Source organism: Canis lupus, chromosome 19 (genome assembly GCF_011100685.1).
Source record: "Canis lupus familiaris isolate Mischka breed German Shepherd chromosome 19, alternate assembly UU_Cfam_GSD_1.0, whole genome shotgun sequence".
Taxonomy (NCBI): Eukaryota; Metazoa; Chordata; class Mammalia; order Carnivora; family Canidae; genus Canis; species Canis lupus.
In genome coordinates, this window is record NC_049240.1 from 19,023,011 (window position 1) to 19,045,645 (window position 22,635).

The 22,635-nt window shown below is 42.0% G+C and overlaps 1 protein-coding gene across 7 annotated transcripts in view; it reads left to right on the plus strand.

Annotated features, from left to right (window-relative positions):
• The first annotated feature begins 10,786 nt into the window (after nucleotides 1-10,786).
• TRPC3 (transient receptor potential cation channel subfamily C member 3) overlaps nucleotides 10,787-22,635 on the plus strand; it is a 64,930-nt gene continuing 53,081 nt past the window's right edge. For all 7 annotated transcript variants that reach the window (XM_038564748.1, XM_038564749.1, XM_038564750.1 and 4 more), the window contains exon 1: nucleotides 10,787-11,013. In XM_038564748.1, coding sequence (XP_038420676.1) covers nucleotides 10,787-11,013 — 227 coding nt within the window. The remainder of the gene's footprint in view (nucleotides 11,014-22,635) is intronic.

The following is a 22,635-nucleotide window of genomic DNA, read 5'->3' on the forward strand; positions in this document are numbered from 1 at the left end:
TTAGTGGTAGATATCTCACTGTTCTATGTATTTGAGTTTTAACAGGTTTCTAGCACATCATCCTACAGATGCTTAGTCCATACTAAATAAAGGGAAATGACAGAAAAAATAGCTGCTGCTGGTGGTGATTTGAGATCTTGGGATTTTGATCATGACCATCTCATATAATACCAATCTTGTATTTTCTGTATTTAAGATCATTTCACTCATGGCTACATTAATATCATGGGAGTTTTAGCTGCCTTAGGCACTCGTGATTTTTTTTCTATTTTTGTACTCAATTTTGTATTTTGCATTTTATATAAAAGTATCTTCTGAAATGGATCTAAACACCTGAATAAGATCTTCTCATATATTCTCACTAAAAGTCATTGTAATTAAAGTTTTTTTTCCCCTTAACAGTTCTAATCCTCATTATGAGCCTTTATTTTTCCTCCTGAAATCAATTCATTTGTGGATATTGGGCTTTTGCCAAATTATCTATCAAGGTGTCTTTGTTGATATTTTAATATATTTGGCTATGGTACACACAATATTTCTAAGCATGGATAAGCTGAATATTTAAAAATAAGTATTATTGGTGGCATAGATCCCTCAATGCATTTTTGGTAAAAATCCACCTGTGATTCGCTAAGCTGATTTTACATGAAAATTGAAGCCATTTATGGTTTGGGAGCCTGCCATGCTTTTCTGATGTGTGAGAAGCTTCTTTCTCCTTTTGGGATTTCAGCATTTTAAGCTGCTAGCTAAACAGTTGAGTAGGGGAAAAAATTCTCATACAACAAATAAAACATTCTAAAGAAATAGTTCCTTTTGGTTGTTCAATAGCCAATACTAATGTAAAACTTTTATGAGAGATACTTTTATGTACAGAAGTGTTTGATACAGATATTAGCCTGGGCTTTGCAGCAAGCATCACCCTCACAGGATGCTAAAAAAGTCCCCTGGACAAAGCTCCCTTTCCAGCATAAATCACATTTATGCCAAGACTTAAAGCTTCCACTTTCATATTATATTTTAGACAGTTCTGCTTTGTAGTGAAGCATAAATCTATTATATGCAAAAGTCTATAACTTGTTTTGTTTTGGAATAACAAGAATGCAAATCCTTATTAATTGCTCTCCATTCCCATTTCCAACTCATAATGATAACAGAAGTTCTGACTGGGTTATATCCAAGGCTTGAATTTAAAAAGCACAAACTTTCAATGAAGACTCAACTGTTTACTGAATTTGACTTGTATATATCCAGTTGGACTTTTCCAGTCCTTGTAAATATGTGGCATTGGACATCAAAGCTTCCCAGGAACCCTCATAGATATCACTTATTGTCCTCCTTTGAATACTTCTCACTAAGAAATATAACAATCTTCTTTACAAGGGCACTTACTTATAGACTTAAATATGACTCATTGATTAAGATGTAAGCCACATCAGGGGTGCCTGGGTGGCTTAGCCAGTTAGGGATCCAATTCTTGATCTCAGCTCAGATCTTGATCTCAGAGTTGTGAGCTCAAGTTCCACATTGGGCTCCATGTTGGGTATGGAGCCTACTTTAAAAAAAAAAAAAAAGAAGAAGAAAAGAAAAAAAAAGATGCAATCCACATCATTAATTTTTCCCCCTGCCTCTACAGTCTCTTCTAAGAAAGGATTTATTGTATTACAAAACAATCTGTAGAGGTAGGTGAATCACATTTTAAAAAAAACTATTTACGTGATAAAGATATCAATGGATATGTATGAACATTTAGCCAGGTCAATGCAGAAGGATTCAAGCATTACAAGGTGATCGATCATACCAGATGTCCTTTAAGATATGTTTCAAATCCATATGGTTCACAATTTTCTAGGCAATGTAATCCCCCCCCTTTGCTTTATCCCTAAAATCCTTAAAGATGTAATGATTATAATGCCATATCAAAAGTACTAATGCTTTATATTTGTGTGAATATCTTGTAATTTTAATTTTTAATCAAAATTTTCATTAAAATGAGAACACTGAGCATCCTCATGTATGTGAATTTCATTTTCAAGATAATTTATTCCAGATGAATATATGGAGAAGCAGAAAACTTTGCCTTTTCTCCTATTTCTCTTTCCTTTTATTTTCCCTTAATACTTTTGCCTAAGGTTAAGAGACACAAGATAGAGGAATTATATTGGAAGATTAGGGATACAAAGCTGAGGGGTGGGAAGGGAATGGCTCACAGCAGTGGCAAAACATTGTCCTTTATATATTCAAAGTGTCTAAGCAGGGCTCACTTTCCCCTTCTTAAATCCACACCTGCTCAGATTTGAAGTGTCAGCAAATCAGGTCTCCTTTCACCTATTGGTGATGAGTAGTAGATCCTTGTGCTTTCAAATACAACAAAGGACAGTAAACTGATAATATGGATACTAACAGCCTTATCCTAAGTCTACTACTGAATAATGCAGACCTTAGGATGGGATTGCATTTGCAACCTCTATGAGATGTCTGTGTATCATAGAATAAATTTGACATAGAAGGGTTATGTGAGCAGGAAAAGGAAAGAGAATTACACTTTAGTGCATATTTTTAATTTGTCCTAAGAATTCACCCTGCATAGGAATAATATAAGTAAGAAACGAATTAGCTCATTTCACTAAAGGTAAAAAATACTATGACTGGCAAGACTGAATTTCTCTATTTTTTCAAACTCCCTTTCTGACAGGTGACTTACAAGGCACATTTCTTTCAGTTTTCCATTTGTAAGTAATCAGTATGTCTTTCTTCCCTCAAGGAAGGACAAATATAACTTTGAGGAACATGTCTCTAAATAGGTTTTAGAAGGAGGTGGGCAAGGATCATAGGGATTAGGATGGAGCAGAGATGTTCTTATCCTTGCCAAAAATAGAAGTTACACAGATTTTATTTCTGTATGTATACACAGAGATGGATGAAATGAAAGGTAAGCATGTACCCCCATTTTTCCCAGATTCTAAACACAGTAGCACTCAGAGCCTTGAGGGATAGTGCTGGCATCAAACCACTCCTCAGATTGTCAATACAAAGCCATCAACATATTGAAGTCTATATCTTATTAAGTAGAGAGCATTGATTTTTCTCTGGTACTAGATTCACATAAAAATCATATTAGCAAATATGTAAAAGAATGGGCATTGAAAAATCAATTAATAATGCATTTAGTCCCATAGAAAAGTTATTACCATCCCTTGAAGAACCTAATTTACTCTTGGATTGTGGTGAGCATAACACAACATATAGACTTGCTGAATCACTGTGTTGTGCACCTGAAACTAATGTAACATAGTGTGTCAGCTATATTTCTATTGAAAAGAAAAAAAAAAAAAAAAGAACGTAATTTACTCTTGGCGATCTCTGCTGGGGTGGGGGCAGTTGTGAATTTTTCATCTGTAGATGTAACAATTGTCAAGAATTCTGAAACATCTGAGATTTTACACTGTTTGCAAGCTAGCCAGTTGACACAGTTTCATGGATGGTGGTAGAAGGCACAAAACTCCCGGACCCGAGACAAAGGATAGCAATAACAGGAGTCAGAGTGCTAGTTCCCTGAGTCCCAATTCCCACAGAGTGAAATGAAGAGCACTAGATGATCTCTGTACAGGCAGTAGGGTACATTATAAGAGAGGAACCCCAAGCTTAGGTAACTGTATCTGCCCCAGAGGGAACATTCTCCTTGTTATACTGGACAGGAAACAGAATTGTTCTTTGCTCCATAGAAGGATCCTATCTCTGTCTTCCAAGGCTGTTTTCAATACAAACACCCTTGAAAAGATATTCCAGAACAAAAGCACCTATTGCCTCTGCTTGCAAGATGTATAAACATGTGAGGCACTCATGGAGCATTGAATAATAATAAATTTCTGTCCCTATTTTCTCAAGCTTTCTCATACATAAAGTTCCTAGCTCTGCCCCTTGGCCCATTTTCCTTTCTTTTTTTTCCAATTGAGTCTTTCTTGACAATACTACGGTCACATGCTGATGAGGAGAGGGATGGGGGCAAATGTAAATCAGCTGGGTATTATAATTTTAGTAGTGGGAAGATGAAAGATGGAAGTCAAAAACTCTGTAGGAAGGTTATCCCAGAGCAGGCTTGCTATTTGGCAGCTCTCAACCATCTCCCCCATCCTCCCCCAAAGCATCTTCCTTTCATTTCACTTTAAAACTTCAAACACAACTAAATGGATAATCACTGCGGTTTTGAAAAATGTAAATCTCTTGGAGCATTAAGGACTCGGGTTTTTTTTAACCTTTTTTTTTTTTTTTTTTTAAGATGTTGTTTATTTATGAGAGACACAGGCAGAAGGAGAAGCAGGCTTCATGCAGGGAGTCTGATGTGGGACTCGATCCTGGGTCTCCAGGATCAGGCCCTGGGCTGAAGGCGGCTCTAAACCTCAACTGCTGAGTCACCCAGGCGTCCTGACTCGGGTGTTACATACATGAGCGTGAATTTGTGTAAGACACTTGTCCTTCAAAAGCTAGCTGGGAGGGATGCATGGGTGGCTCAGAGGTTGAGGATGGCTCAGCGGTTGAGCCTCTGCCGTTAGCTCAGGATGTGATCCTGAAGTCCCGGGATTGAGTCCCACATCCGGCTCCCTGAAGGGAGCCTGCCTCTCCCTCTGCCTGTGTCTCTGCCTCTCTCTCTGTCTCTCATGAATAAATAAATAAAATCTTAAAAAAAAAAAAAAAAAAAAAAAAAAAAAAAAAAAAAAACCTAGCTGGGATTGGTTGCTCCAAAGAATAACAATTTTGACTGGTAGGAGATAAAAAAGGGTAATTGTGAATTTTGGAGCAGTTTTGGGGTATAGCAGGCCAGAGAAATTACATTGTGGGAGGATTAAAACAATATGAAGTCACAGAGTCCATAGTGCAGGGAAGCTGGACACTATATGGTGGGAAAACATGTGAAATGAACGTGGACAGAGGGAAGGACTCCGGAGATGCCAAAGAAAAATTGCACCCCTTCTGATTTTACTTGAAGTTGGCACTGTGCCCAAAACAGAGGAAGAACATTCTCTTCCTTCTTTTCCTAACTTCTGGACCTTCATTCCATAAATATTTATTGAATGTCTGCTGTTGCAACTGCCACTGCTACTATTACTAGTTACCATTTATTGAACAGTTGCTATGCTTCCCGTTTTAACATCATACTGGTGTGAGAAGGTCAAATAAGACATTATAGTCCCGTGTAGGAGACAGACAAGTAAGCCAACAGTTATACAATTTAGTAAATGCATCTAAATCAGACAAGGTAGGTCCTTGCTTTAGGACCCAGACTTCACATTTCCATCAGTAGTTCTAAAGTCCACAATAGTGAATTAATAATAGCTAATTCTTACATAGCACCTATTATGTGCCAGGCAAAGTTTTAAGGACAATTAACAGTGAGCATTTTTATAACAGCCCTAGGAAATAGGTACTATGTTTATATCTTACAGATTATATATCTCTATACCCCAGTATCACAGAATTGGGAAGCAGCCAAGGTGGGGTTTGATTCCAGGCCTCTGGCTCAGTGTAGCGGGGTATACTGACGATGAAGGAAGTTTAAGCTAACTAGTCATTTGTGAGCTGCCCAGGGAATATAACCATCACTTACAACTTATTTCTGTGATAAAGTACATTTTTACTTCCAAACTTGTGACTCATGCAGACATTCTCAAGTGAGTATTTTAAGGTAGAAAAGTCCCAGAAACTTCTTGGGGTTAGAAGAGATCTGTGAGCATTAGTGACCTATGGTTAATAGGACACTGTAAATTTGGTGCAAAAGGCATTGAAGTATTAACTGCCACACTGTAAGTTCAAGGATCTTCGTTTTTTAGGTTCAATTATTCTTAGGCAGCAGTTCCCACCTAACTAGTTTATGCTGCTAAGAAAGTTAATGACTTAAGGTTACTTTAAAAAGCAAAGAATCAAAAGAATGAGAAGACAAGACATAGACTGGGGGAAAATATTTACAAAAAACACTTCCTATTAAGGAGTATTATTCAAAATACATAAAGTCTTAAAATTCAACAATAAGAAAACAAACAGATTAAAAATAGGCCAAAGATCTTAACAGACACCTCACCAAAGAAGATATACAGATGGCAAGGAAGCATATGAAAAGGTGCTCAACACCATATGTCATTAGGGAGATGCAAACTGAAACGATGAAATACCACTGAAATACCATGCCTTTGGAATGGCCAAAATCCAGCACACCGACAACACTAAATGCTGGGGAGGATGTGGAGTAATAGGAATTCTCATTCATGCAGGTGGGCATGCAAAGTAATAGAGGCATTTTGGAAGACAGCGTTTAGACCTTTCTTAGAAAAGTAAACATACTTTGATCATATGATCCAGCAATCATGCTCCTTGGTATCTACCAAAGGAGTTGAAAATGTATGTCCACACAAAAACCTGGCCATGGATGTTTATTACAGCTTTATTTGTAGTTGCCCAAACTTAGAAACAACCAAGAGTTCCTTTAGTAGGTGAGTAGACAAAGAAACTGTGGTACATCCAGACAATGGAATATTATTCAGTGCTAAAAAGAAATGAGCTCTCAAGCTATTAAAGGACAGGAAGGAAACCAAAATGCATCTTACTAAGTGAAAGAAGACAATCTTGGGATCCCTGGGTGGCGCAGCGCTTTGGCGCCTGCCTTTGGCCCAGGGCGCGATCCTGGAGACCCGGAATCGAATCCCACGTCAGGCTCCCAGTGCATGGGGCCTGCTTCTCCCTCTGCCTGTGTCTCTGCGCCTCTCTCTCTGTGACTATCATAAATAAATAAAAATTAAAAAAAAAAAGAAGACAATCTTGAAGAGGCTACATACTGTATGATTCCAATTCTATGAAATTCTGGAAAAGTCAAAACTATAGAGACAATAAAAAGATCCATGGTTGCCAAAAGTCAGGAGGGAGGAGAGATGAACAGGCAAAGCACAGTAGATTTTTAGGGCAGTGAAACTATTCCATAAGGTGGATACATGTCATTTTAAAGTTACCGAAACTCACAGAATGTACAACTCCAAAAGTGAACTCTAATGAAAACTATAGACTCTGGGTGATAATGATGTGTCAATGTAGCTTCATCAATTTTAACAAATGTGCTGCTTTGGTATGAATATCGATAATGGGGGAGGCTATGCATATATTCATATATGCAGAGGGTATATGGGAAATCTCTGTATCTTCTAAGCAATTGTTCTGCAAACCTAAACCTGCTCTAAAAAATAAAATCTATTTTTTAAAAAAGCAAAGCAAAATTCATTTATAAGAGAACTTCTACTCCTAAGGAGGAAAAAAACATGTGCACTATTTGGAACATTATTCCTGTTCCCATGCTTTTGCTCCCTTGAGAAAATTGCTAACCTTCACCCTGGGGTGCAAGAATTGCTGCTCAATAGTGTCTTCTTATTCGGTGTGTTACAGACAGCCCTGGAGAAAGGGAGAGAGAAGGAGAGGGAGAGAAAGAGGCAGAGAAGGAGAACAGGAACTTTCCACAGTATGTAAAATAGATTTTCAAGAAGACACAGAATTTTCTTAGAGATTTAGGAGGAAATCTGGAGACTATCTTCTGCTATAAGGTTAAAAAATCACTTTTATTTTATTTGGACTTATCATACAAGTTATGCTTTTCTTATTTCTCAGTGGTCATCTCTTCTTGAAAATAATCTTCCTCAGCAGTTGGATTTTCTGAATATTGAATAATGTTTTTTCTCCCAAAGGAGTAATGGATTTTGAATGTGTGTTAGGCAAACACTCTTTTCATGAATACACAGCTAACAACATGTATGAAATGATAGATCTTCTTTCACAAAAGAAGGAAATAAGATCAAGGTGGCTTCTGCCAGGCAAGGCCATATTTCTTCTCTCTTCAAGAAGCTACTTTCTTTCTGATTTCCTCTCCTCTAGGTTTTCATCAATCTCAGGGGCATACTTCTTAATAAAAATGTTAGCCGACCTGGGAAGAGCAGTTCCCTCAGACCAGGAGAGTTAATTTGTGTTATGAGTTGAACTGTGCCACCCCTTCCCCTAACAAATTTATGTGTTGAAGTCATACTCTTCAATACTTCAGGATGTCTATTCAAAGTTAGAGTCTTTAAAGAGGTAATTAAGTTAAAAATGAGGTCATTAGAGTGGGCCCTAACCCAAATGACTGATATCCTTATAAGAGATTAGGACACAGACACAGAAGGAAGACCACGTGAAGACCCAGGAGAAGGCAATCGTCTACAATCTGCCAACATCTTGATCTCAGACTTCTAGATCTCAGAATTGTCAGAAGATAAATTTCTGTTTTTCATCCAGTCTGTGATACTTTGTTACGGCAGCCCTAGCAAAACTAATATAGTATGGCCCTGGTGACTCCAGCATTCCCAAAGTGCTTCTATCCAGAGCCTAATGAGAGCAGTTCATGAGCTTGTTAACACAATTATAAAGAAGCTGTAGAAAATAATAAATCAATAAACAAATAAATAAATAAGCTGTAGACTTCAAAAATTAATTCAACAAACATTTTTTGAGCTGCTCCAACACATTGTGTACTGAGCTAAGGTGGCAAAAGTGGCAAAGTCAAAAAGACAAGCCCCTAAGTGGCTCAAAGTAAATAAGACCCCAAACCATCCCGAGGAATTCAGTCTAAAGAGGACACAGGCACAGAAAGAGTTAATTTCAATATAATGTGACCAGTGGTAAGATTACTTTATGCACAGGGTGCCATAGGTATGGATCAAGGGCTCTGAGGACTTTACTGAGATTCGGTAAGGGTATTAGATTGAAAACCACATCTAAATCTAAGTCTTAAAAAAAAAATAAATTTAAGTCTTTAGGAAAAAGTGTAAGTGTGCCAGGTAGACAAGAGAAGAGGGACATTTCAGTGACAGGAATACCAGAGACAAAGGCAGGGAAGTGGGAAAGTGTCTAGAATGTCAGGTGATGAGTGAGAAGTTCAGGGTAATTGGAGTCAGGATGTGTATGAGGGAGGATGGGAGGAGAGAGTGTGAAGAAATAGGGTCAGACCACTAAGGGCTGGGCATGCCAAATTTGGATCTTAACCTGAAAGCAGTGGAAAGCCACTAGAGATTTTTATAGAGAAAAGTCACGATCAGACTTGCTCTGAGCATGGTCTGTCTGATAGCGTGGAAAATAAAATGGTACGGGGAGAGGGAGGTAGGATGCATTAAAACAGAGAGCAGGGACGTTGATGGGAGCCTGAAGTGAGGCAGCAGTATTGGGGTGCAGAGAGCAGTCTTGCTTTAGAGATATTTCGGGGGTGGAATTGAAGGGGTCTAGAAACTTATACTGTGAAGATTTTAACACTTCTACTTCTGCATGTGCTAATACAGAAAAGATGCTTCCAACTGTAAAACACTGGACAGTATTTACTTGATTTTCTGTGTCAGATGCACAAATAAATATCCTTGTTTCCTTAAACATACAGATTTGTTATCAACTTAATAAAACTCAGTATTTTAATTACTTTTTAAGAATTACATTCAAAAGAGCTACATTTCCTTACTTGTGTTTTATTTAATTTCGGGAAGAAGTGCTCCTGGGGGGGAAAAACAGTATAATTGGATGCAATTTAAAAAAAATGAGTATCTTATTTTACCTCACCATAGCATGTCTGGTATTTCTGTGACGCTTCCAAGTTGGACTTGATTGAAACCTGCATATTTGAGGCAATAGAAAGCCTCGGAAAATATACTCCCCTCGGTCTGATCTGAGTTTTCTCACCAGCTGCCTCCCGCGACTAGTTTAGTCTTTCTAGGCCCCAGTTTCTCCTTTCTAAAACGAGGGAGAAATTCTTTGATCCTTTTAAGACTCCTTTGGCTAAAGTTCCCTGAGTCTTTTCTCCCAGAAGAAATGCGGTTTTTGACTTTTAAAATGAATTGCTTTCGTTTTATTAATTATTACTGAAGTGTTAAAGAGGAGACTTTACATTTTGCTGGAAAATATTTCTTGGAACTGTACATAAATCTTGTCAGATGGTTTTGAGATTTATTTAAAAAAAAAAAAAAAGCACCACGCACGTTCAGACATCCCCGTTGTTGGGGTCCAAAGCACTCCAGGAAATGTACCTAAAGCTCTGTAGGTTCAGCTACGTCTTAGAAGTGGCACCAGGGACAAGGGATGCTTGTGGAAACAAACGTGGAGTCCAATTGGGTAAATACGACTGCAGAAGAATGAACAGGCCGGACCAGTCTTGCCTTTTCCCTTCCTTAAGAAACTTGCATGTGTAAGTGGGAAAGGGCTCTAGGTCCTCGCGCGGAGAGATGGGGACCGCGGAGCAGGCTGCTCTCTGCCTACCTGCGGCACGCGGGTCTGACGAGGACGGCCGCGTCCCTTCCCCCCCCGCCCCCCCCGTCCCCCCCGCCCCCCCGTCCTTCCCGCCGAGTGAGGGTAGAGTCCTAGCGAGAGCTGCTGTCGGAGGCGGGAGCCGGCCCCGAGGAGGCTCCGCAGCCAACGCCGCCGCCGCCGCCGCCGCCGCCGCCGGGAGAGCGTCTCCCCGCAGCAGCGCCCCCTCGGCCTCGGCCCGGCGCCCTCCTCGCAGCCACAGCCGCGGCCGCAGCTCCCACGGTTTCATGGTGGGCGGCGGCGGCGGCGGCGGCGGCTCGGCTCCGGCTCGCGCCTCCAGCTGTCGGGCGTCGGGCCGCGCCGCCCTCTCCGCCCGCCTTCCCGCCCGGGGCCGCCGGGGGCTGCCGGAGCGGCGGGCGGCGGGGAAGGGGCGCCGCGGGCTGCGGCGGCGGCGGCGGGCGGGCGGCATCTCCGCGCTCGGACCGCGGCGGGCGCGATGTCCACCAAGGGCAGGAAGTGCAAGGAGCAGGCGAGGGTGACCTTCCCCGCGCCGGAGGAGGAGGAGGAGGAGGAGGAGGAGGAAGGCGAGGACGGAGGCTCGGAGCCGCAGCGCCGCCGGCGGGGCTGGAGGGGCGTCAACGGGGGGCTGGAGCCGCGCTCGGCGCCCTCGCAGCGCGAACCGCACGGCTGCCGCCCGCCGCCCTTCTCGCCCGGGCTGGACCCGTGAGTACCCGGGAGGGCGCCGCGGGGCGGGGGCCAGGATGGCGCGCTCCCGGCCGCCCCGCGACGGGCCGCGGACGCCGCGGCGCAGGGCCTGGCGGTTCCGTTCGGGGCGGCTCGGGGACGCGGGGCTCCGCTGGGCTCCGCTGGGCTCCGCTGTGCGGAGGGACCCGGCGGCCCCCGAGGGCGTGGCTGGGGCTCCGTCCCCGCGGCAGCGCACGCCCCAGCCCCCGCGGAGCCGTCCTGCCCCAGCCGCGCGCTGCTGCCCCCTGGGCTGGGACCCCTCGGCGGGGGACCCCCGAGCTCCCCGAGGAAGTCCAGGAATGCGGGGCTGCGCGTGGACCCAGGCGCGCGCTCAAACTCGGGGCGCCCTCCTCCCCCGCTGCCCCGCCTGGGAACGGGCGTCCCCCCCGCGCGCCCCCCACCCGAGGCCGGGGCAGGGGAGTGGGGAGCCCGGAGGGAAGGTGTGCGGCCGGGCTGTGGGCCGTGGGCCGTGGGCCGTGGGCCGTGGGCTGTGGGTGCAGGTTTGCCCCGCCGCCCCGTTTCTCGACGGTCCGTTCACAGTTGGGAGCAAACTGCAGCCGAGTCCCCAGGGGAGAGGGGGCGCCGGGCAGCCGCGGGAACCGTCCAGGGGCGCCTTCGGCTGTAGTTCCCAGGCGGCAGGAGCTGTTTTCTTTTTAAAGGAAGGTGGAGGTCGGCACCGTAGTGCGTGAGAGAGAGCGACTTTCCTCAATCCCCAGGTCTTGGGGACAGCCTTAGCAGCTACGAGATACAGAGAGGAGTGAAAGAGAGTGCTTAGTTGTGGACGGAGCGTGCTGTTTTTCTTGTCACATACCTTGGGCGTGCCACGGGGTGTACTGTCTTTTTTAGGAAAAAGCGCACAGACCTAGGTAGAGAGCTGGGGTCAGATGTGGCGGGCGGCTCTAACCGTCTGGGCGGGGTACGGGACCGAGGTTAGGCAGCGCCCCCTGCTGCCCTAGAGCGGCCACAGCCCTGGGCCCAGGCCTCTGGGGCGACCTCCAGAGGGCCCTAACCTCGCCTCGCTCTGCGGGCGCAGGGGCACGCCTGGCCCTTCCAGATTTGCTTGTAACAAAACAGAAATCAGCGGCTGAGTAGACCGCCTAGGGAAGGGTTCTGACTTAAAATGAGCGACGCATCCCGATGCGGTTCAATTATTGCCGAAGATTAGCCTGGAGTGGAAATGGCCCAGGAAATGGAAGGAAGGTATATCCTTAGGGATTAAAGCACTGCCAGCTCGCTTTCCAGCCTCCCTAAGATTTTTAAGACACTGTCTGTTTTTCCTTTTGCCAATTTGGTTTTTATAACCCAGCTCAATTTCTTGATTATTTGATTTTTTTTTGCATTTATCTTAAACCCACACTAAATGGGACACCACAGCAGTCTTCTCTGAGAAAGCAGGGTGGAGCAGAGAAAACTCACTTTGCCTTTTGGAGTTTGAGAGCAATGACACAAGATACTGAGGCAGATTCTATTGTAGACGTGTCTACCTGCTAATAGAACTTTTTTTTTCTATTTTCTGACTTAACATAATTCAACAAGTAAATGTCCTACCGTATTTACTTTGTAAAGCCGTTGAGAAGACCCAGTCCATTTTAAGGAGACAAACATTAATAAATGTTTCTTTGGGAATTAGGGCAGTAAGCTCTCCATGTTTGAGTCCTGTCATGTGCTGACGGTGGGCACTAGTTTGATATCTGTAGCAAAAATCAGCTTTTTTTCCCCCCACCTTCAAGAATATGGCCACAGTTAAACAGCTCTGAAAGTGAACACAACAACCCGAAGATGCAACCGGAGAAGGATAACCAGTCTCTGAAAGCCCCAGGGTCATTTTGGTAGGCAGAATAGAAGAGCTGAATTTAAAATTCAGCCAGGATGCTGAAGATAGAATCCCACTCTTACCAAAAAGATTCCTCAGGGTAATCCTGTTGCTCATTTCATTGCGCCATGCTCCAGTATTCCATTTGGGAATTTTAAACAGACTGACTTAGGAGAAAGAATGTCATCTGCTATATAACTAACAAGACTTTTAAAAAATACCCTTTGATGGAACTCTTGATTCAACCATTAATCCAAACCAAGACTTTCTTTATCCAATTGTTTGCAAACCTAGGACCAAGTAGTCTGTCATTGGCAAGAGTACCCCATTCTCGAAGTTCTTAGTTATTAAATATATCTGATGAAACTCCAAAAAGGCATCTGAAGGCAGTCCTCATGAGTTTGGATTCAAAGACATTTTTAAGCATTTACATGTGCCAAGTTGGTATAGCAAGCCCCAAAGATGAGTATGACAACTTTTCTGCACTCAAGGAGTTTAAAATCTCATGAGGGAGAGGTGGAAATGAAACTGGGCATGAGCTATTATGCTATAAATTAGAGTAAAATAAGTACCATAAAAACATACAAGAATGGAGCTATGAAGGATCCAGTGTAAGGGAGCGACAAACTATGTAAGGTCATGGAGAAATCAAGGAAAACTTTATGGCCCTAGACGATAGAATAGGATACAGAAACAGAGTGGGAAATTAATTGAAGCCCTTCCACCAAAATGCTAGGCATGTCTGGGGAGTATTAATTGAGTTCAGTTGGAGCATAGAGTATGTGTAGGAGAGCAATGAGATTTAGCTGGTTGCATTGGTTTGGGGCATTAATACGGAGAATCTTGCCAGAAGGAGGCAATAGGGAGCCACAGAAGGAGGCAATACAGAGCAGCAGCAATTTGATCAACACCAGTCTGAGAGCAGGATAGATTGAAGTGGCAATTGAGAGAATGAATAAATAAATTAGGGGCCTATGTAGCTATTCAGGCTGAGATTAGGATCTGTAATAGTGTTGTACTGACCGGGATAGAAAGGGGAGAGGTTGGAAGACACAATACACAGATAGGATCTATGGGAACATAAAACTAACTGCTCATGAGGGATTTAAAGAGAAAGCAGGGGATCCCTGGGTGGCGCAGCGGTTTAGCGCCTGCCTTTGGCCCAGGGCGCGATCCTGGAGACCCGGGATCGAATCCCACATCAGGCTCTGGGTGCATGGAGCCTGCTTCTCCCTCTGCCTGTGTCTCTGCCTCTCTCTCTCTCTCTGTGACTATCATAAAAAATAAATAAATAAATAAATAAATAAATAAATAAATAAATAGAAAGCAGGGTCAGAGATGATGTGGGGATTTTGACCTAGATAACTAAGCTCATTGATGTCATTGTTTAAAAGGAAAGGACAAAGAGGAGAGTTTGATTTTTCAGATAATATAATCTGATAATCAAACCCAAAATCAGATAATTCTGATTAGAGGTATCAAGCGGGAAGATGGAAATTCGAGTTTAAAGCTTGGGAGAATTTGAGAGTCTCCTGGCTGATGGGGCTAGTTGCTGAGTCATATGAGTATATGACAGTACCCAAAGAAAGAGTGTAAAGAGAAACAAAAGTGCTATAGACTCCCTTTTCCGAGGAATTTTTGTTGTTGTTTAGAGGGTAGAGAGAGCATAGCAATCAAAGGATACAGAGAAAGATGACGGAGCAGGTGGGCAACAAGGCTGCCTAGAAAGAACAGTTTCAAGAAAAGAGAAGAATTGACTCACATTTGGCAAATACTTGATAAATCAAGAGAGAAACTTATGAGTCTCCCTTTAGAAAGGAGAATCAATCCTTGTATGTAATAACATACGTGCACATAATCATTAGATTTCTCAGCAGTGTTATCTTTAAAAGAGAAAGACTTGTAGAAAAGATTCTGTTTAGTTTTTCTTCAGAGGAAGTACTGCCAGAAATGTGTCATAACAAAAGCAGTAATTTATGTTTATATAATATTTCATGCTAGAACTGGGAAGGGATCCCCTATTCTTAGCGCCTGCCCTCTCTTAGGCCTGGTATCTCCACAACCAGAGCAGAGCATCTCTATTTCTATTTCTCTGGAGATTTAATATCCTATCTTTCTTATAGGGGTAAGGGTATCAGTCAGTGGGATAGAGATCTAGGGAAAGAGTTCCTACCTACTCTTTGCACAAACTTTCAGCCAATTCCCCCGTTTTGGGCTCTTCATCTCTACTTTCTGGGATTTCTTTTGCCTTCAATTTCTGGGCATATTCTGGCATTGAGCAGGGTGGATCAACTTGCTTCTTGTTATGGGCACTCTGGCACTCTGGTTGGACCTTCCCTATCTCCACTAAATCATTTACCTTTCTTCCAACTCCTTTTCATATGTTGTGTAGTTACAGATTACAAATGTCTTCTGGTTTCATAGAAGATGAAATTTGTATTATTTTTCTTTCTTTTACTTGCTGTATGGGGAGAAGTAATTTTGGAAAGGAGAAAGGATAAGAGAAGCCTTATTCCATCATCTTAAAACCAAATATCCCTACAATTGTGTTTCAGGTGTTTATTTAAGCCCCAATGAATTATTATTATTAACAGGTCCATATATTATTAACCGGCCAAGATTGCAGAAGGAAGATCTTGATCATGACTAATCTTATGGGGCAAATAGAGTAGATAGTAATCTATATGGTGTGATAGAAGGGTCATTTGAACTCCCCCACCTAAAGTCATCCTAGTATCACACTTCCTAAATCTAACTAATATAGAATATTTTGGAAAAAAAATAGAATGTTTGAGTTGTAAAGGATTTCATCTAGTCTAGTTTTTTCTTTTACAAATCGATAAACTGAAGCTGAAGTTTGACTTCTAATTCACAGCAGCCCTAGGTCATCTGAAATCTCTAGGCTCTTAGGGCTATGCTGTTCACACCGTGGCCTCCTTTGGGTTCAGCTTTTCTCTATTCCTCAAAGAAATTTAAAAATGTGTTTACTCCTGGGAGGAACAGCACAGGACACTACTAATTAGTATTAATTCACTTATGAGGTCCAATTAATTCATCATTTCAATTTGACTGCTGATGGCTGATCAACTTGAGAAAGTTTGTAAGCTAAGTGGGAGGACTGAGAATGGAAACGGAAAGGAGAAAAGAATATCTCAAAACATAACTGACCCCCTGCCAAATATCATTTATGGTTTTCTCTTTTCTTCATATCAAAGTGGTGATACGATCGTGGAGCAGGACTGGGACATCATCTGATGATACAGTTAGAATTTTAGGGATTTTTCATCACTGGCCTGGGATAGCAAACGTCTCTCTCCCCCACTCCCTCTCCCCTCCCTTCCTCCCTTTCCTTCCTTCTCCCCTCTTCTTCCTCTCAATATTCTTAACCATCAAGCTTTGCCTTTGCCTACAATGTTCCATAAACCTCCTTACCCCCAGTTGAGAGTAAGCAATAAAACACCATGGGAAATGTAACAGGAGGAAGATACCCGTCTTTACTGGGCTCCTAGGCTCTTGACAGGAAGGAATACTTTAAACTTCCTAGCTCAGGATTGAGATTGTCCCCTCAGGGAGCATGCTTAAGTAACAGTGACTGGCCGCTGAGCAGTCTTCTGAGGAGGGAAGCTCTTATCTTGCCTAGAAGTCTTCCTTCTCAACATTGCCCTCAGCCCCACACAGTATAAGTCTGGCAGGGTTGCTAGATTAGTGGCCAGTGTAGGGTGAGCATGTAGGAGTCTGGCCCTAGATAGAGTATCTGGAGTTGTGAGCAGTGGGGTGACTAACTTCACACTTGTGGGTAAGGGGCTCAGCAGTGACTGTATGAGAATAATCAGGATTGTTACAATGTTTTGTCTTTAATTCAGCATCTAGGTCAGGGATGTTTGTCTATAGTTACCCAGTCCAAGGAATCCCCTTTTAGAAAGAAAACTTCTCTCTTTGCACTATTCAAATAATAGGTGACAGTATGGATTTGGTCTTAGACCTTTTAAAACATGAGATTTAAATATCCACAAGTATATGACCTGCTAAGGAAAGGGCATGACAATGCTAATATTCTACACCAGTTTTGCATTTCTAAATATATTTTGTCAAGTAGTACCGATGCATATGGATTCTCTGTTGAAAAGTAGGTTGCAGAGTGATGAGACAGGAGCAAGCATCTAAAAACTTCAGACTTTTGACCTAGGATATGGGTGATAGTGATAGAAAACCAGATCCCTTTGCTTCTAATAATATTAAACAAGTTTATATGTATAATATAAAATATTAACATATATAATAGCATCTAATATACTTAAATAGCCAAATATGAATTTCTCTTAGGTCATAGCAGTTTTTGATTGAGTTCATTTTATTTCATTTGACTTCTGATTTCATTGTCACTTATTGTTCTTGAAATAATAAACATTCATTTTAGAAAGTATTGTGAGTTTATTTTTGAAGATAAGCTTCATTATTAGAACTTATTAATTCTAAGATTTACTCGATGTTATCCTGACAAATGTAATTTTAATATTAAAATCAAGAAATGTGGAATGCATCAGATAATTTTTGTGGTGTAACTAAGCATTAAATGTGATTAAGGAAAAACCTGCTTTGAAAGAAGAAAAATTGTTTATATTACTTGAACTTCTGATTATTAATTTATATTATTCATGACTTTTTTTAATAGGATTATTCTAATTCCCCTCCACCACTACTTCCACACATTATCAAATGTGACCAAAAGTTTTCTTTATTTTTTATTTTATTTTTTAAGATTTTATTTATTTGTGAGAGAGTGTGTGAGTGAGAGAGAGCACAAGCAGGGGGAAAGGGTAGAGGGAGAGGGAGGAGCAGATGCCCTGCTTAGGAGAGAGCCCATGATGTGGGACTCTATTCCAGGAGCCTGGGATCATGACCTGTGTTGAAGGCAGACGCTTAACTAACTGAACCACCGAGGGACCCCCAAAAGTTTTCTTTAATCGGGAGGGGAAAATTGTCTGTTCCCTGGGTCTTCAGTCTTACGGTTTAAGCACTCATGGGTCTGTTCACTCATGGCTCCAACAGACAGATATTCATCAGTGGTGTACTAAAAGCCAGTATTTAGACATAAAGGGAGGTGGTCTCTTCTATTAAGGATGTTATAGTATCATTGAAGAGCTGGGCATGAAAGCGGACCATTAAAAAGGAATGAATGCAGCAGTTTAACAGAGTTGTATGCAAAATACAGTTCCTGGAAGCAGAAACATCTAAGTTCTAGAAGGTACATGTGTTTAAGAAGTATTATTAAGTCATGCAGGCAATGATTAGGGGTCTTCACCTCTGCTCCCAATGGAGGAAGGAACACATCATTAGGTGACCTTTTTACTTTTCTGATTTTGGCTGCTGAGGGGTCTGGCAAAGAGCTTTCACGAGAGGGATGACAGGGAAAGTGATGAAGAGAGAAACTGGAGCTTTCCTCCTTAAATATACAACAGCCTCTTTTCTCTGACTTGGCGATTAGGATATATACCCAAATTAGCATTGTCTAATAGATTTATTAAACTCATACCTAGAGGATTCTGAATATAGCACAGGCCAACAGAAACTGTCAGGAAATTAATTACTGTGGAGACCCAGATATCTCTCCAGACTTGCAAGTGCTGGAGTCTCTACCTATTACTTTTTTTTTTGGGGGGGGGGGGGGAGGCGCAGATGAAAATCTTTAGGAATGAAAGCTGTGCTTTCCTGTTTCTTTTTTCCTTTTAAAGATTTTATGTATTTATTCATGAATGACACACAGAGAGAGGCAGAGACACAGGCAGAGGGAGAAGCAGGCTCCCCCCCCTGGGAGCCTGATGCAGGACTCAATCCCTGGACCCCAGGATCATGACCTGAGCCAAAAGCAGATGCTCAACCACTGAGCCACCCAGGTGTCCCATGCTTTCCTGTTTCTTAAATGGAGCTCCTTATCTTGTTGGTTTGGTTGCTACTGTGACAACACATTATTGAGCTGCTCATGGTGTCCATAGATGTGGGCTCAGCAGTAGATGGTGTGGTACATGGGACTCCCCATAGTCCTGTACCATGTACATCAAACAGTTGGACAGATTGGGCTGCCTTCCTCTAGCCTTGCATACTGGTGCCCTTAGGGGCTACTGAAGTTCAGAGTGTCCCCCACTTCTCTTCTTCCCCTCTACAAATAAATGTGTTAAGAGATTTTTCAAAACATGTGTCTTTAATGACTCCATTGAAGCTGTTTGTGAGCACACTCACATGTAAGCCGCATCGTATAGATGTTGGGTGTTTCCAGAGGCAGCCACATTGACTGACAGCTGCCTGCTTGCCAGGGAGACTATGAGGCTTGTCTATTTTTTGACTTTTCATCTCTGACTTGCTTGTCCTTTTGTCAGTGCCTGCTGCTTCCCACCCCTATCATCACTTCCAATTATCACCACCCTCGACACTGTAACATGGCTGTTACTCTCTAATGCTCCCCTCTTCCACCCCTCCTCTGTGCTTTGCTCACTATTCATCTTCTGTGGCTCCTTCTGCTCTTCTCGCCCTTCACAGAATGACACTCTGGATCCTGGCCGGTTGGCACATTCACCTTTCTTCAGTGGGGGCGAACTGCTTCGTCAAAACAACTTGAGTGTTATTCTCATGGCTTTGGCTCACATTGATGGTGTTATTACTCTGTTTGCCAACTTGCTAGATGGATAGAGTAGTTGGCTAATTCTTCATTTCAATAAAGGATTTGACTTCTTTAATAATGTTCTTTTGTTGCTGAGTGTGAAAGAGATTGTGATTCAATCTGAAGAGCAATTTTTGTGGGTTTTTTTTTTTGAAGCTGTTTTTTATAGAACCCAAATGTTCCAAAACATAAGCTAAGCATACATTTTAATAACACTATTTTGATTTGCAACCTTTATTCATTGTTTTCTTATTCCCTGGCGATAGCATCGTAGAGTAGAGAGAGCATAGGAGAGACCTCTGAGCTCTCTTCTTCTAATTCTTTATCCTTTAATGACTTTAAGGAAGTTACTTATCATTCTGACCCAAACCCAATCTCTTTGTCTATAGGCTTAGTATCAATTGGGCAGAAATAAGAGTAGCCTAGGGATATAATAAACAAAGAACATCCCAGAGGCACATATAGCAAGATCAAGAAACCAGAACAATCTAGATGAACAGCAACATGTTGCTCCTGTAATCTGCCTGTAATAGGTCTTTCTCTTGAGCCTCCCACGTACTGACCAGGAGAGAGAGAGAGAAAAAAAAAAAATGAACCAAATGTCCATTCTGTGGTTTAAATTAGTTTTTAAAATTTTGTTTTGTATTTTGCTTGCTAAACATACTTATTCAACAAGTGAATTAAACCATAAAGCAATTAAGTTAATTAAATGATTAAGCAATTATGTGAGTTAATAGGAGGGAAGATTTGCCCTACATTATTGCAGGGATTAGGTCAACTAGGACAGTGTCTCCTTGTGCCCTGAGCTAGTATCTAAGGGATTTTTGCTTGCTGATTCCTCCATAACCCCTCCTCCCTGCTCCCACCGCCCCAATCTCTATAAGGGGTTGTAGTCTCCTTAGGGTTCATGTATACACCCCTAGTTCAGGGCACTCTGGAGAGATGCTGTGAGGCCAATTTCATTGATCCTAGTTTGATGTTATAATGTAAATTTTCCTTTTAATAAATAGCCTCTCACTTGAATAAAAGAGCTCAGGCTTTCAGAAAGCCTTTCCCTATCCACTTCCCCCTACTCTCCTCTCCCTCTGTAGCATCTGGGCACTGGGAGAAGGGTGTTTATGTATCCCCTGGAAGAAAGAAAGATTTGGTGTCCTCTGATTCTTCTGGTCTACTTAGGTGCTGCTTGTCAGCGAAAATAACTTGATCTTGGCTGACTTGCCTTTGTTCTAACCCAGATATGCTCCTTGGCATACATATATGGATGGTTTCAGCTCAGCTCCTATGAGCTACAGAGCTCAAATACAGCTTACATCACTAGCGATGTCCCTAGTCGGGGTGCAGACTCTCTGGCTCCCGGCGCAGTGTCCACAATACATGGGAACATAGCGTGGCTTGAGAAAGCCCATAACATTCTCTGCTTAACCAGGCTGGGATGTCACAGGTCTCTTGGTCTCAGCGGTTTCTCACTTTCTTGGATCTACATCTTAACTTCTCCTTCCGTTCTATTTTTTCATTCTTGTGCCAGGACAGGAAGCACAATGACTTTGCTATCAAAAGCTATCTTGTCTGCACGATAAGAGCATTCTATGATCTGGTTCCTTCAGAACTGATTAGAGAAATAAAGAACTGAGCAAATCCTTCCTCAAGATGATTTCTCTTTTTCCTACATTCTGCTTTCAAAATCCCATTTTTCCTACAAAAAAAGCTGAAAATTACCTTGTTCTTTCTCTTTGCACTCCTCTAAAATTTGTCTTCTCTACTTCTCCCCTACATGTCCCCATTGAACTCTAACTAAGCACTCATCATCCCCACCCGCCTCTCCTGCTGCCCCCACAGCAAGGTGTCCTGAGTCAACTGGGGAAAAGATATTGTATTTGGAAACACAGAAGAGAAAGCACCTTATTAGTTTTCCAAAAATACCCTTGACAGTATAGGATTACCCTTGATAGTATAGAAATAAGCAGGACAATATGTTTATAGGACAGTGAAAAATGAATCTGAGGAGCAAGGAAAACAAGGTTTTCTAGGCAGAATTCTTGAAAGTCAACCAGAGGATTCCAATTTGGTTGTTGTTGTTGCTATTTAAGAGAAGTGTGACAGTAGAAGCAGACCTTAACAAAAGCAAGATGTTGGGGATGGCCGTGGCATAGAAGGAAGAAAATTAGGAGTAGCTTGTGGCACTGGAAAGAATTTGAAGTTCAGACCCCAAGTTGAAACCCAGATCTGCATTTTGCTATATATGCTACAGTGGGCTGGTTTTTAATCTCAGTTTTCTTATCTATGAAAGGGAAATAAGACCTGCTTCATAACATTGTTATAGGAATTAAATATGATAGTGTGTGAAAAACAGACATGTGTGTTATGGCCTTCCTTCATGGCATCTCTGCTGGAAAGCTGTTGTAATAATCCAGCTATGGTTGATTAAAGATTGTGAAGATGGTGCTGGCAATGAGAATTGGAAGGGAGGCTCCAGTACAAGAAATATTCCAAAGGAAAATCTTCAGAACTTTGAGACTGAGAGCCTCAAGATGGTGAGTCATAGATGACCTTGAAATTGCTTAATCTGAATAAGGAAGGGGTGCTTGTTAAGGGAGAGGGTGAGTTGGGACATTTTTAGTGTCCAGAGGACAGATCGTTGTACATGTGGGATTTGAGGTCAAGGGAGAGAATAGAGCCTGGGAAGAGATTTGGGAGCCCGGTGGAACGGATATTTATTGAGCACTTCCCCCCTATTGGTCACCGGCTAATGAAAAATAAAGTACTACCTGACCATCAAGGAATATGTGCACATATGTGGGGATATTTATTAATACTCTATTTTTTTAAAAAAGAATTCATATAATCATAAAATAGATTTAGAGTACATGGAATATAGGATAATTGATTTTAAATCTATGTGAGAAATCATTTAGGTGGTGGGAAAAGACTACACCAGAAATCTGGAGTAGAATAGTGATGGTAACTAAGCACTTTTAGATATAAGCTAAATTTCCTAGGGGAAAAAAAAAAAAGGCAAGGGTTATATAGTTTATGTATTACTAGGTTAAAAGAAGCAAACTCATCTGGGGAGAGAGAGAAGCCTATTAATACACAGTTCTAGAATAATTTTAGTACTTGAATACATGTAAAAGGT